We start from the raw sequence: 15,000 nt of genomic DNA on the forward strand, positions 1-15,000 counted from the left end.
TCTCTCCTCCTCCTCCTCCTCCTCCCTCTTCTCTTCCTTCTCTTCCTCCTCTTTCTTCTTCTTTGTGACTTTCCTTCCCAATTTTCCTTAAGCCTCCACAATCCTGGATTCCCGAAGGACCTCGATACTCTCTCTCTCTCTCTCTCTCTCTCTCTCTCTCTCTCTCTCTCTCTCTCTCTGCCAGTCTTTCAAATCTATCTCAACATTTTTTTCTTGTTTGCAGACCAGAGAGAGAGAGAGAGAGAGAGAGAGAGAGAGAGAGAGAGAGAGAGAGAGAGAGAGAACAAGGCACATCATTAGTCACATAAGAGAGAAAAAAAAGAGAGAACGAGAGAGGGACAGACGGGGAGAGAGAGAGAGAGAGAGAGAGAGAGAGAGAGAGAGAGAGAGAGAGAGAGAGAGAGAGCTAGAGAAAATCCATCCCATTCTTACCACATCTACTGCATACGGATCCGAGTTCGTCCACATAACACACACCGGAATTTCCCACTTTCTCGCTAATCCGATGTGGAGAAAATCATTGCAATTGAAATAAACTTAGTATTTTTCCTGATTTTTTTCCCTCAAAGGCATTCGTTATTTTACTTTCCTACACGTCTAGCTTTTCCTTATTTTCCCTCTGCTGGTTTTTGCAAGAGAGAGAGAGAGAGAGAGAGATAAAGGTAAAGTGTGTGTGTTTCGTCTCTCTCTCTCTCTCTCTCTCTCTCTCTCTCTCTCTCTCTCTCTCTCTCTCTCTCTCTCTCTCTCTCTCTCTCTCTCTCAACTCCCCTGCATCTCATTTCTCTCGCACTGGAGGAAAATTTTAAGGGGTATGCAAATGAGACGGTATATTTTTCCTCACCATCAATCCTTCCTTGGTAAATGTTTTCCTCTGGACTCCGCGAGTAATTGATTAACGACAACAAAATGGCGTGTAATGAACGTAACTGCCACACAAGTCGAGAATTAGGTTCGTATCCTGAAACACTCTTTACTTGCCTCCACTATTTCAAAAGGATTTATTTAAATTTACTCGAGTTATTTTCTTATGGTGTTTTTATGTTTCTAGAGGCAGAGTGACGAAATTTCTGCATTATTAACTGGAGAAACACTCTTGAAATACCCGCTAATCATTTCGGTGCCCTTGAAAAATAATCGTGTTGAAAGAGTAAAGCGTTTCTGAATACCTTAGACCCACGACACTTAAGTGACTCGTGGTTTTACTCAATTTCCAGAACTCTGAATTTTACACTTTTTTTTTTATACAGGTTTTATAGAGTGATAAGTTCAGATGACGATTTTGAAAGGCAGCAATCACAGCAAAGAGTAAAGTCAAATATCTAGTAAAGCTTTTGAAGACTTACAACTTAATTATTGATCAGTAAAGATAGCTAAGGTTGCTCAAAATGAAGTTACGTGTGCCACTAGTAGTCAAAAGGTTAAAAACACTTAGAATACTTAGCACTTTATGAAGGCAACAAGTTAATTGATTTAATGCGGCGTTGTTGTTTCCGGTTGACCTTTACGGAGCCTGAATAGTGAGGGAATATGTATGTGGAGGAAGTAATATGCGTTTGTTTATATGAATCGATAGAAATAATGATGCTAATAGAGAAGGTTGTAGTGTTCTTCGTATTGGTAGTGGTAGGGATAGAGACGGTAGTGCTATTGTTGACCTAGTTGTTGTTCTTGCTATTGTTCTTGTTATCGTCGTCATTGTTTTATCATTATCATCATAATAATAACGATAATTGAAGTGAAGGACCTGTTTTCCTGTTTTCCCAAGAGCTAGCGTAGCACCTGAAAGGACAGCAGGAGGCGTAATCCATCCAATGTAATTTAAACCTGAAGGCACAACGCGGCACAATCAAATGAACTGCCCAATACACGCCTAATTTTGCTCTGCTTCCACTGAAATTACATCGCCAACAAACATTACTTCTTTGCTTCTATTCACGCTCTTTATCCTCCGTGTTCGTATCTACGCCCACAGTCATGCAGAACTGATGGTTAGATATATCAACATTACTATTTTGTTTTCGTGTTTTAGTACAGCATTAAAAATTATATTGCTTTTTTATCGCTTCTTCTAATACAACCATTCGTGTTTTAGTATCTCAATACATTGCTCTCTCCTATATCAATGTTTAGCCTCTTTTTGTCACGTACCTTTAATTTATGTAGTTAGAGTTCTTTTTACATCAATAGCGTAACCTTTCCTAGCAATGACTGATCCACCTTCAGATTTCACATGCAACAAAATATCAGTGTAGCTCTTTATTATCCGTCCCTTTAACTATCTCGTCATCTGACCACAAAAACGACAAGCAACTGTAACGACTTGACTTGCGGCTGAAAATACTTAGAAACCGATCTGAACGGTGAAAGTTTGATGACAGAGGAGTGGCCAGGGATCGAACATGCGACGCGGCTCTTGAGGTACATGACTCTTTGCCCATCGAGCCACAACGATCGCCTGAACTCACGTAATAGTAGTAGTAGTAGTAGTAGTAGTCGTAGTAGTAGTAGTAGTAGTAGTAGTAGTAGTAGTAGTAGTAGTAGTAGTAGTAGTAGTAGTAGTAGTAGTAGTAGTAGTAGTAGTAGTAGTAGTAGTAGTAGTAGTAGTAGTAGTAGTAGTAGTAGTAGTAGTAGTAGTAGTAGTAGTAGTAGTAGTAGTAGTAGTAGTAGTAGTAGTAGTAGTAGTAGTAGTAGTAGTAGTAGTAGTAGTAGTAGCTGTTAAGACACAACCCTACCAATACAGTACCTGTGAACAATTGGACAAGACAGGGAGGCTGGATCGCCACTAATCCCACACTGCATTAATACACAAGCCCATAATCTACCTCGGGAGAGAAGCAACCGGAGAAAGTATAATTTGGCTTCCTATTAATATGCTAATGTGGAGCCCCGCCTCGCCTCGCCTCCACCCTCAGCTCCACCACGCAGTTCACGGGCGGATGGAACTCAAATGGAGATGTATGAAGACTTGTTTTTCTATTGTGTTTTAACTAGAGAGTGGAGTGAGGTGGATGAATGCTGAGTGTTGTGTGTTGTGTGGAGTGCCTTGTGGAGTTGTGTGTGGAGTGAGTGAGGAGTGTGCAGGGTGCTTAATGTTACTGGGATGCTTCTATTGTTCTTCTGAAAGTGGTGGTGGTAATGGTGGTGAGACTGAGAGAAATGGTGATAATGAGGTGGTGAGTAACAATGACGATGCTAGGTTGTGTTTTCAGTGATGGTGATGATGGTAGTGATGAAGAAAGGTAACGTGAAAAGGGGAGGATCGATAGAGTGATGATGACTAAGGTGATGACGGTGGCGGTGATGATAGTGATGGTATGAGACACAACACTCACACGAATAACGAATACACATTGACTCACACATAATCACAAATATAACATAAACTTAATGACAAATAACGAATTTCTAACACCTAAACAACTCTTTTATCTTTCTGTTTTACGTCTCTGGTCGTGACATTTGGGAATACCGAGAGTGGAGAGTTATGGAGAGCCCTTCCTAATGTCGAACCCTCAGACAACTGTTAAATTATATCTCTTTTCACCCCTAAACTCTGGAAACCACGAAAATATATCTGTTTAAAACCCCATAGAACAGCGAGCACTTAAACAACCAATAAGGGAAAACGGCCAATTGGAAATATTTACATTAACCCTCAGAGAACCTTTAGCCTTCACTTATCACCCCTAAACTTTTAAAACCACGAAAAAATACCAACTTAAAATCCCAAAAACCACAAACACTTTAATATTCAATAAAGGAAGACGATTTTGGATGTGGCTTTAGGGAACAGTAAACGCAAGCCTCCAGAACACCCTAATGAATTTTTAACCCCAAAATATTAAAACCACATAAAATACCTACTTTAAACCCTAAAAAACTGCAAAACACTTCAACCAATAAGAGAAAACTGTTAATTGGAGTGAATGTTCTTTGTAACCTTCGAACCTCCAAATAAACCCTTACGACTTTTAACCCCAAAACTCTGAAGATCCCAAAACTTTACCTGCGTGGAACCAAAAACCTTAAACACTTAAATAACCAATCAAAGAAAAGTCAAGCCACAAGAGAAGCTACTTAAACACGTACTTAACATGCACTACACTATGCACAGCAATCCAAGGTACTTATAAGGTAGTACAAACCAAGCTAAAGAGGATCTTAAATTTACTTACCGGCTGGAGAGGAGAACAGAAGGATCAAATGAAAAGAAAATACATGTCAGTCTTCCATCACAATGAGATCGAGGCGGGTCAGCTGGGAGGATCCGGCTCCTTACGATAGTTACCCAAGAGGAGGAGGAGGAGAAGGAGGAGGAGGAGGAGGAGGAGGAGGAGGAGGAGGAAAGGGGTGGGTAGTCGTGTAATTTGTCTCTCTATAAAAGGGAAGGTTGGGGGAAGAAGGCAAGGAAGGGGAAAAAACCCGGATTGGGGAAACGTTTCTAAAAGGCCCCAGCGGAGTGAGTGAGTGCGTACGTCAGTTGAGAGGAAATACTCGTACCATTAAGTTAACTCATGTATTACGAACACGAACATTTACATGACCGTTAAAGGAAAGGTTCAATCTTGTTCCAGGCCAGAAAAAAATCCGCTAAATAGCCATAAAATCAAACAAGACACAAGGTAAGGCCACAAAAAGTATCAAAACGTTACAATTTAATTTATTCTCACCCAGTAAAGAGATGGCCAGGAAAAGATGCTTAAAAAAGTCAAGTAAGGGCAGGAAAAGATGCTCAAAAATATTAGGTAAGGTCAAGGAATTGGCAACGAGTTAAAAATCCAACCAAGTGACTGTAGTATGTGAGACAGATAAGCGGACTAGTAATCTGTTAAGGTTAAAATGAAAGTTGTCAGGGAATGCTCAGGAAAGTTAAGAAGGAAATGAGCAAAATGAGCAGTGTCCAAGCACCACCTGTTTAAGTGGCAATGACAGAAAGGACACTTCTTAGGGCCTTATTCTGAAACATTTTCTACTTTCAAAATGCTTTAGTCGAAATTACAGGGATTATTGAAGGTGTTTATTAAGTTGTAGCGACAGAGTAACAAAATTTATAAAATATCAAGAGAAGAAACATTGGTGAGAAACCGGCCATTCCAGTCTGTGGCCTTTGTGAATAGCCGTGATGAGAGACCAAAGCGTTTCTGAGCAGGGCCTTGGACGTGGGAATAAAGTAATGAAATGACCCCCTTCTGAGCCGAGTCCTCCCGCGCTGACATGATGCTACACATAAACCATGACACCACCATGCACGTCTACATCACATTAACGTGTCCCAGTGAACACATCAGAACACTATGCCTCATTATGCACCAGAAAAAAAAATAATCTCATGACAAGTTTTTCAAAGAGGCTCAAGAATACATCTAAGACAAATAAAATATATATGAAAAAAGAGTAATGTTTCTTATGCTTCGGAATATTGAATGAATTATGCACCTCATGACGTTAAGATACTGCATGACGTATAGGAAAGTTCATGAGCTCAGCATGACATGACGTTACAGTATTAATTGACATCAGCATCACATAACATTAGTAAGATATGAGCATTCTTTGTCACCAGTCGAATAACAAGCTACACTCACTCCCCACTGTTTAGTTTTAAATCTCCCTCATTCCCAAGACCCTAAATCTGGTGGCGATCTCTCCGCTCTCAGGTTCACTAAGACGGTCACCAGATGAGAGAACTTAAGACTGCAGGAGAACACAAAGCACAATGGAAGTGAATGTGACATGCTCATCAACTTCTGACCGTGACTGTACTTCACTACATGACGTGACAGTATTTCATGAAGCAAGGCAAGGCTACAGTGACTCATGACTCCACTGCACTGTACCATCTTATGACTCCATAACATATTCAGAACCTCATGCACTGCCTCCTGCCCCTCGGGAAGAGCATCTGAGTCTTCCCAAAGGAGTAAATCACCATATACTCAATAATGATAAGAACACATGAAGGAATAGTATCAGTAATATAGCGTAAGGTAAATAATATGGTAATAATAACAATAACTTATAAAAATTGATAAGGTTGAAAGCATAAAAGTAAAAGTGTAGAAAGTTTAGTTAGTAAAATACAACCAAAATATAATGAAATAAAACATGAAAATTAAGAAAAAGAATAACATAAGTAATATAAAGAAACACAGAAAATATTATAATTGACTCTAAGACAAGAAAGCAAATAAAGAAACGATAACAAAGTAAAAGGGAAGAACACAGTTAACACCAAACTAAACAACAAAGAAAAAATCAAACAAATAACTAACTGAAGGAAACACAAACAAAAGAACAGTAAAAACACTATAAAAAACATTAACGAAAAAGGGAAACAAAACAAAACAATAACACCAACATACCAAACACCCCTGACCACCAGAGCCACGGAGCAAACCAGGAGGAGCAAAGACAACAACAACAACAAGAGGAAAGATAGAGAGAATAGAAAACTCAGCCAGTCAGTCAGTACTCACCCGCCGCTCGGAGACGCTCGCCAGCCCGCTTCAGATTAAACCCTTCGCTGTTTTGTTGACCAATCTGTGGCGGCGGACTTTGGGCAATGATTGGCGAAGTTGCCGAGTCCTTGATGTCGTCCATGGTCATGCTGGAGCCCCGGGCCGCGTCCTGGCGTGGCGTGGGCGCTATCTTGGCCTGGGGAGGTAGCGGCGGTGGCGGCGGGGGCGGGCGGCGGCGGGAGGAACGTCGAGGTGCTGGGCGTGACAGCTTGCCTCCTTGTGAACCCGCGAGGGGATCGTGTTGTGGTGGGACGGGGCGGGGTTGGCGTGGGTGTGTGAGTGTGAGTGTGGGTGTAGTTGTAAGTGTAAGTGTGTGTGCTTCCTCGTGGTTTGTTTATTTTCCTGCACTTTAGCTATCTTTGCGTGACGTGTTTTCTGTAGATAGTATTGGTATGGTGTTGTATTTTCGTTTTGTGATTATGCTCGTGTGTGTCTGCTGCTTGTTTTTCCCTCTAAGTCACATCCCTTTCTTATTTTTTCTTTGCTTTCTTTTTATTTTCTTTCTCTTTTTTTTCCTTTCCTCTTCCTTTCGTCTCTTTATTAAAAAAGTTATCACTCTCTTCTCATATCAATTTTTTTTTCTTGCTTCCTCAATTACGTTTTCATGGGTGAGGATATTTTTCTTAACTTTCCTTTCAATTTCCCTCGCTTACTTGCATATTTTTCCCTCTTTCCCTCACATTTATCCTTCTTTCTCCTTTCCACGCCAGTTTCTTTCCTTATATTTTCCTTCCTTGATTAAGAAAATTTAGTCTTCATTTCTAAACCTGATTGGAAGAATTTAATGATATTCGATATGACTTGCACGTTTGATTTTTTTTTTCCCCTTCCCTCTCTTTCTTCCTTTCCTTTTATTTCCCTCCTTCGCCCGAGTCCCCTCTGCCTCTCTCTTTCCTTTTTCTTCTTTCCCTTTTCTTACGAGGCCTCATGACGAATGGAAGAGCAACCTGAAGTAGAAGAGAGAACAGTAATGAGAAAGACAAGACGATAAAAGGAAACAACACACACCAAAAAACACTAAAACAAAAAAAGAAAAAGAACTAATAACTTGTTTTGGGAGAAATTTTTACTGTCCAAATAATTAAATGAACTACAACAATAACAACAACATCACATCAATGAGTTAGTAGAAAACTATAAACAATTTTTTTTCTCTTTTTTTTATTAATATTACATAAGAAACTAGACAGTAATATGTATACAGAATAGATCCAATGATAATCAAATAGTGCTCATCATAAAATATTCCCGTTTATGTGGAAAAACCAGAAACACATTAGAAGAAATAATGAGAGCAATAATTCAACCATATACTGAGATATAAGAAGGCAATGCTGTGCTGTGCTGTGCTGTGCTGTGCTTTGCTGTGCCGAGCTGTGGCTGTGGCTGTGCTTATCAGAGGAAAGGAGAATATATGCAGGCTGATGATTACAATGTGCGGAGGGAGAAGTGTAGGTAGCAAGCCATGCGTGAGAGAGAGAGAGAGAGAGAGAGAGAGAGAGAGAGAGAGAGAGAGAGAGAGAGAGAGAGAGAGAGAGAGAGAGAGAGAGAGAGAGAGAGAGAAACAGAAACAGACTGAAGCAGGAAGATAGGCAGACAGAGACACACAGAGATAGAGAGACAGAAAGACAGGAAGAAAAAGATTGAGAGACAAATACACCAATTAATAAAAGAAAAAGAGAAAATGGAATATAAAGAAGCAGCTGAACTTTTCGAGTGCGAGAAACAAAACAGGAGTAAATAATTGTAAAGATTGATAAAAAGAAGTAAAAATTCATTAACTTGAGGCAACATAAGCAACATCTGATATTATGGAAGGGAATGATCATTTATGGTCTGCCAGTAACTGAAGCAGCGAGTCTTAGTGAAGCAAGGGTGGGAATTATAGAAGGAAAGCTGGGTAATTTTCAAAAGAAGGAAATAATTTTAATTGGACACAAAGGGACGATTTTTCTTGCAAGGGAGTTTAGATGATAAGAAATAAGTGCGATATATGGTAATCATTAATATAAATATGTTAGGTAGTAGTAGTAGTAGTTATAATAGTAGTTCCAAAAGTAATAATAACAATAATAACAGCAATAACAATAACAATAATAATAATAATAATAATAATAATAATAATAATAATAATAACCCAAACGAAAGAAATATTTGCAGAACGGAGTAATTTTAGAAACAATTCAAGAAAACATAAAGAGACATGGGAAGAACACTCCAGACAGACAGACGAACAGACAGAAAGACAAACAGGAAGGAGGATAAACAGACAGGCACAGACAGACAGACAGACGGACATATGACAGATAAGGCAACACGGGCAAGAGAGAGAGACAGACACAGACTGGAGGGAAAAAATATGCACATACAAGCGAAAGACAGACATACAGACATACACAATTAAAGACATGCTCATAAACACACAATGATAAACAAAGATATATATAAAAAAAGGATAGAATAAGAAAAAAAGCAAATATAAAAGAAGCAATTTGATGGGTGAATAAATAAAATGTGAAATGATTTTATTTTATTTTATGATTGGTTAAAATATTGTTAAGTTCCCCTCTAAGTATTAAATTTTCTCTAGTGCATTCCGTTTTCTTTATCAGTATCGTGGGTTTTAATAATATTTATCTTATTTATTACTTGTTTTTATTATTAACAGGTACATTTATTTATGATGTGAATTTAGCGTTATCTTTTTATTCAAACATGATTATTTTCGTTTCATTAATATATCAAGCTACATCATTGACTTTTTCATCATGACCACCACCATCACCACCATCATTATTTTCACTGTTATTCCCAGCAGTGCTTTATTTCACTTCCGTTAATTTCACCACAAATGAAAACGTGACATACATTTTAGTTTCTGGGAGTTATATTTTCTTTTTTTCCCTCCAGCTGGCACCTCCTTGTCAAATCCTTCTATCCTTCTGATCCTCTCCTCTTCTTCTTCTTCTTCTTCTTCTTCCTCCTCCTCCTCCTCCTCCATCTCCTCCTCCTCCTCCTCCTCCTCCTCCTCCTCTCATTATCCTTTCCATCCCTCGAGTCTGACGGCGCATCATTAGTCATTATAGCAAATCCTTTTAGTAATCTCTCTCTCTCTCTCTCTCTCTCTCTCTCTCTCTCTCTCTCTCTCTCTCTCTCTCTCTCTCTCTCTCTCTTACCTAGGTCCCTTGTTCCTGCTGATTTAATTTTCTTTCTCTTCTTATCTCGTACCATCTCTTCCTCCTCCCTTCATTTCCTTCTGTCAGTTCATTTCTTCCCCTCCCTTTCCTCCTCCTCCTCCTCCTCCTCCCCCTCCTCCTCCTCCTCCTCCTGCTCCTCCTCTTCCTTCACCTCCTCCTCCTCCTCGTTCTTTTAGGGCTTTGCTCCATCCCTAACTTTTACCTTATTTCCTCCTCACTTCCTCCTTCCATCTTTCTCTTCCGCTTTCACCTAACTTCATTAACAGGTAAAGGGTAGAGAGAGAGAGAGAGAGAGAGAGAGAGAGAGAGAGAGAGAGAGAGCAAACAGACAGGCAAATAGACATAGAGAAATAGAGTGACAGAATGATAGGCAGAAAATGTATACCGACCAACAGAGATACACAGAAGAACAGAGACAGAGAGCCAAACAGACGGTTATAAATATCAAAAAAAGACAGACAGACATTTTTGTTCATAAGTAAATTCCAAGACATTTATCCCTAATTTTTTTTTTTTTTTTTTTTTTGTTAACTCTCTCGGACATGTACGGGGACTGGCAACTTAGTGGGCCTTTTGTTTTCGTTTTATGTTGCCATTAGTCAGCTTTTTCCCCTCTTAACATAAAAATAATAGAAAATGTAATCTGACAATATGTAACTGATGCAAGTGGAATATCCTCTGAGGAATCTAAGTAATTATGAATAAGTTGAGTTACATACAGACGACAATTACATTTTTCTATAGTTTTTTTTTTTTTTGAGTAGAAGAGTTAATAATTTATGTTTACACGCCTGAAAAAAGGTTAGGTTTGTTGAGTTTGTTCAGTTAGTGGTAATGGTGGTGGTGGTGGTCGTGGTACTGGTGGTTATGGTGGTGGTGGTGGTGGTAGTGGTGGTTGTCGCAGTAATGGCAGTAATAGTATTAGGGATAATGGCAATAGAGGTAGTTAGGATAGTGGTGGTGGTGGTGGTGGTGGTGGTGATGGTGGTAGTTGTGGTGGTGGTGGCTGAAAGGAAGAAACACGAACAAGACAATAATAAAAACGAAAACAACAAGAAAAACAAGAGCAAAAATAACGAAAAGAAAGAAAAAGAAATTAACAACGAGGAAAAAAGGAAGAAGCGAGAAAACAAGAAGAGGAGGAAGAAGAGAAGGAGGAGAGTGTGATGACGCCATCCACTGCAACCCTCCACAAAATTATCATTAGCACCAAACTTAGCTTAGTCTCTCTTTCGTCCACTTCTCCATTTTCACTCCAGTCCCTCTTCTCCCACCCTCCAACGCCCATATCTCTCCTCTCCCACATGCCCTCCACCTCTCTCCCCCTTGTACCTACTCTCTCCATCTACTCTCCTCTTCTGCAGCCTCCCCTCCTCCTCCACCTCTCTTTTCTCGTACTCTCTCTCTCTCTCTCTCTCTCTCTCTCTCTCTCTCTCTCTCTCTCTCTCTCTCTCTCTCCACAAGCAGTCAAGTCTCTCAGGACACGATTTTCAGGAGAATATCAATAAGTTTTTTTTCTTTTTTCTTTTCTTTCTTTAGAGCGAACTGTCTTTATCTTGTTTCACGTCCTTTCCTGGTGTCCAAAAGCCTAACTTCGTCCTCTTCCTCCTTCTCCTCCTCCTCCTCCTCCTCCTCCTCCTCCTCCTCCTCCTCCTCCATATCTTCAAAGTTCCTGTATGACGGTAATTATCTCTCGCTGATATGCGCCTCTTGTCATTTTTTCTCGTCTCATTAATAAGATAGAAGTAATAAAAAATGAAAGTGGTGGTTGTAAATGTAATGGATGTAGTTTTAGGAGTAGTATGGTGGTGGAGCTGGTTTGGTGGTGGTAGTGGTGGTGGTAGTGGTGGTGGTGGTGTGGTGATGGTGGTGTGGTGGTGGTGGGTGTAGTGAGGTAGTCTTCATGGGCCTGACAGTAATAATAATAACAATAATAACAATAATAACAATAATAATAATAATAATAATAATAATAATAATAATAATAATAATAATAATAATAATAATAATAATAATAATAATAATGATGGTACAAACAATTATTTTTGAAGAGAGCCATTTCCTAACGAAACTTTTCAGATTATGACACATTAGCTTGATTCTCTCTCTCTCTCTCTCTCTCTCTCTCTCTCTCTCTCTCTCTCTCTCTCTCTCTCTCTCTCTCTCTCTCTCTCTCTCTCTCTTAACAGACACACAAATCTGGAACAATCGAATTTTACGAGGATTCAAAAAATATCCAAGTACTTTTAGAAGGAGGAGGAGGAAGAAGAAGAGGAGGAGAAAACGGAGGAGGAGAGGGAAAAGGAGGAGCAGAGGGGGAGAGGAGGAGAAGAAGGAGGAGGATGAGTAGATGCACGTAGTCAAAATTAGAAAAAGAAGGCAATGAAGAGTACCTGGAGGAGGAGGAGGAGGAGGAGGAGGAGGAGGAGGAGGAGGAGGAGGAGAAGGAGGAGGAGGAGGAGGAGGAGGAGGAGGAGGAGGAGGAGGAGGAGGAGGAGAGGAGAGAGAGAGAGAGAGAGAGAGAGAGAGAGAGAGAGAGAGAGAGAGAGAGAGAGAGAGAGAGAGAGAGAGAGAGAGAGAGAGAGAGAGAGAGAGAGAGAGAGAGAGAGAGAGAGAGAGAGTACCAGGAAAAGAAAGAAGAGATAGAGGAGGAGGAGGAGGAGGAAGAAGAAGAGGAAGAGGAAGAGGAAGAGGAGGAGGAGGAGGAGGAGGAGGAGGCAATGGGAGGTACGTGGGATATCTCTTGGACAGAGTGGGTCATCTTGAAATAAGAAGGAAATTTTGTTTTAATATCTTTTCGAAAAGTACCATTATATAAAGGAGGCATTTGGGAAGGCGAGTCATGAGTGGCTGGGAGGAGGAGGAGGAGGAAGAAGAGGAAGAGGGGGAGGAGGTGGTGGAGGAGAAGGAGGAGGAAGAGAAGAAAGAGGAGGAGGAAGAGAAATAGAAAAAGGAGGAGGAGGAGCAGGAAGAGGAGGAGCAGGAGGAGGAGGAGAAGGAAGAGGAAGAGGAAAAGGAAGAGGTGGAGGAAGATGAAGAGGAATGGGGGGAGGAGGAAAAGGAGGGGGAGGAGGAGGAAGTGAAGAGAAAAAGAGAGAGTGAGGAAACAAACAGACAAACAGATACACAGACCGACATAAAGACAGAAAAAAGAATAAAGAAGGAAAGATTGAAGGAAGAAAGATTGAAGGAAGCGCAATAACAGAAAAAAAATCAATAAAAAAGAAAAAAATTAAAAAAGAGAAAAGCGGCAAAAAAAAAGGATGAAAAAAAGAAGACAACGAAAAAAGAAAAGAAAAAGGAGAAAGAATAAGGAGCAAAAATATAAAAAAAAAAAATTAAGGATAGGAAATAGGGAAACGAGGAATTAAACAAGAAGACAAAACTCAAAGAAATATATAAATAAAATGAAAAATGAAAACAGACACACATGATGACGAGACAACGTTTTTATGCACCGACTGAGCCACGTATGGATGGGTAGAAGCTCAAAAATCTGAAAGTTTATCCAAAGACGCGTTATCAAGGAGTGGGGCGGCTTGGCGGAGAACTGAGACTAGGAGAGAGACTGGGAACGCTGTGTGAAGCTGGAAGAATCTGGGAGGGACAGGAGAGACAGATGGGGAGGTTCAGACGAGGCAGAGAGTAAGCCAGGGTGGTTGAAATAGGATCAGGAGATGTCATGGAGAGGCTGAGGAAAGACTGCGAGGGCTGAGAGGACATGGGAGGCTGCACGATGCTGACGACGCTAAAAGGAAAGCAAAAATAGGAACTAAGATGAGAAAGACTAAGGAAGACCAATTTTATGACATTAGGGAAGATTACGGGTAGAAAAGATACTAAGAAAGATAAAGAAGGTTAGATGATGGTGAGGAAAGTAAAAGAAAGGAAAACGACAAGATACAGACCTGAGAAAAAGTTGCAAAATTTGTGAAGGGAAGGGACAGAAAAGATACTAAGAGAGATAAAAATGTTAGGTGATGCTGAGGAAACGAAATGAAAGCAAAGCAAGGCAAGAAACAGAGCAATGAAAAGGCTGCAAAATACCAACTTTATGATATGAGAGACGTTGAGAAATTCGTGCGAGGAGAGGCAGAAAAAACACTAAGAATGACAAGGGAGGGTAAGTAATGTGGAGGAGACTAACAGGAAAGCAGAATGAAGCAGGAACTAAGCTGAGAAAAGGTTGGATGAGACTAACTTTATGAGATACGACATGTTAAAAGGATTGGCATTAATAAGAAATATACTGAGAACGAAAAAGAAGTGCTGGCGACCTTCAAGACGATACAGCAACAAGACGAGGCAGAAACTAAGAGAATCTAAAGGAGACCTACTGGATGGAATAGATGTTAAAAGGATGGAAAGAAAAAAAGAGTATATGAAAGGCTAAATAAAGATGCTACACCAATAAATCATAGCAAGAAATACGTTAAAAAAAGGCTTCAGTAGACGAAATGTTCAAAGGAAAGTTAAGAAAAGCCAGATGAAAACAAGATAAAAGGAAGATATACACGAGCTTTACGGTAATGCTGTGAAAGACTGTAGGAAACTGACTATTTAAAGGAAAGTTAAAATAAAGGCAGATGAAACTAAGATAAAAGGAAAATGTACAATAACTATACGGAGATGCTGAGAAAATTAAAGGAGGAACTAAACTAAGAGAGCCTGGAGGAAGCCAACTGATGATAAGAAAATTTAAACGAAAAAGAGAAAAAATAGACAAAAAAGATAAAACAGGAACACAAAACAATAAGAAAAATAGAAGAAAATAAAGACGAAAGGAAAAAAAAAGCACGAAAAAAAGACAGACAAAAGAATACCATTAAGAAGAAGAATGAAATCAACAAAAGAAACCAGAAAAGCTAAGAAAGAGAAAGGAAAACAGGCTAAACTGGCAAGAATTTTACGGCTTGCTAAATGTTAGGAGGGACAAGTGGCAGGCGAGGGGAGGCTGGCAAAGGACTGTTGGCTGGGCTGGAGGCGACAGGAGGCAATACAGGTGGCGGAAGCTGCACAGGACTGGGGAATGGCTGGGAAGAGTGATGGCGGCCTGTAAAAGAGTGTGGGATACCTGAAGGAGACTGTGGGTGGTTGGAAAGGCGGAGCTACTAAGATGTGTGGTGATAAGGGGACGTTCTCTTTCTTTCTTTCTCTCTCTCTCTCTCTCTCTCTCTCTCTCTCTCTCTCTCTCTCTCTCTCTCTCTCTCTCTCACACTCTCACACTCTCTCTCTCTCTCTCTCTCCCCGTGCGGTCCCAAAGCCACGAAAAGATTCCCTCCCAC

General features: G+C 40.1%; 1 protein-coding gene across 13 annotated transcripts in view; it reads right to left on the reverse strand.

The window, feature by feature from the left end:
- The window catches only part of LOC123512933 (band 7 protein AGAP004871-like), a 395,722-nt gene that overhangs the window by 240,296 nt on the left and 140,426 nt on the right, over positions 1-15,000 (reverse strand). For 11 of the 13 annotated variants that reach the window (XM_045269619.1, XM_045269613.1, XM_045269617.1 and 8 more), the window contains exons 1-2: positions 6,477-7,462; positions 4,176-4,178 (exon numbers count right to left, since the gene is read on the reverse strand). The exons of 1 other annotated variant lie outside the window; for it this stretch is intronic. In XM_045269619.1, the coding sequence (XP_045125554.1) occupies positions 4,176-4,178; positions 6,477-6,606 (133 nt within the window). In that variant the 5' untranslated portion in view covers positions 6,607-7,462. Of the gene's footprint in view, positions 1-4,175; positions 4,179-6,476; positions 7,463-15,000 lie in introns of those variants that run through there. One more of the 13 variants, XM_045269620.1, reaches the window with a different exon arrangement.

This window comes from Portunus trituberculatus, chromosome 35 (assembly GCF_017591435.1).
Source record: "Portunus trituberculatus isolate SZX2019 chromosome 35, ASM1759143v1, whole genome shotgun sequence".
Lineage (NCBI taxonomy): Eukaryota > Metazoa > Arthropoda > Malacostraca > Decapoda > Portunidae > Portunus > Portunus trituberculatus.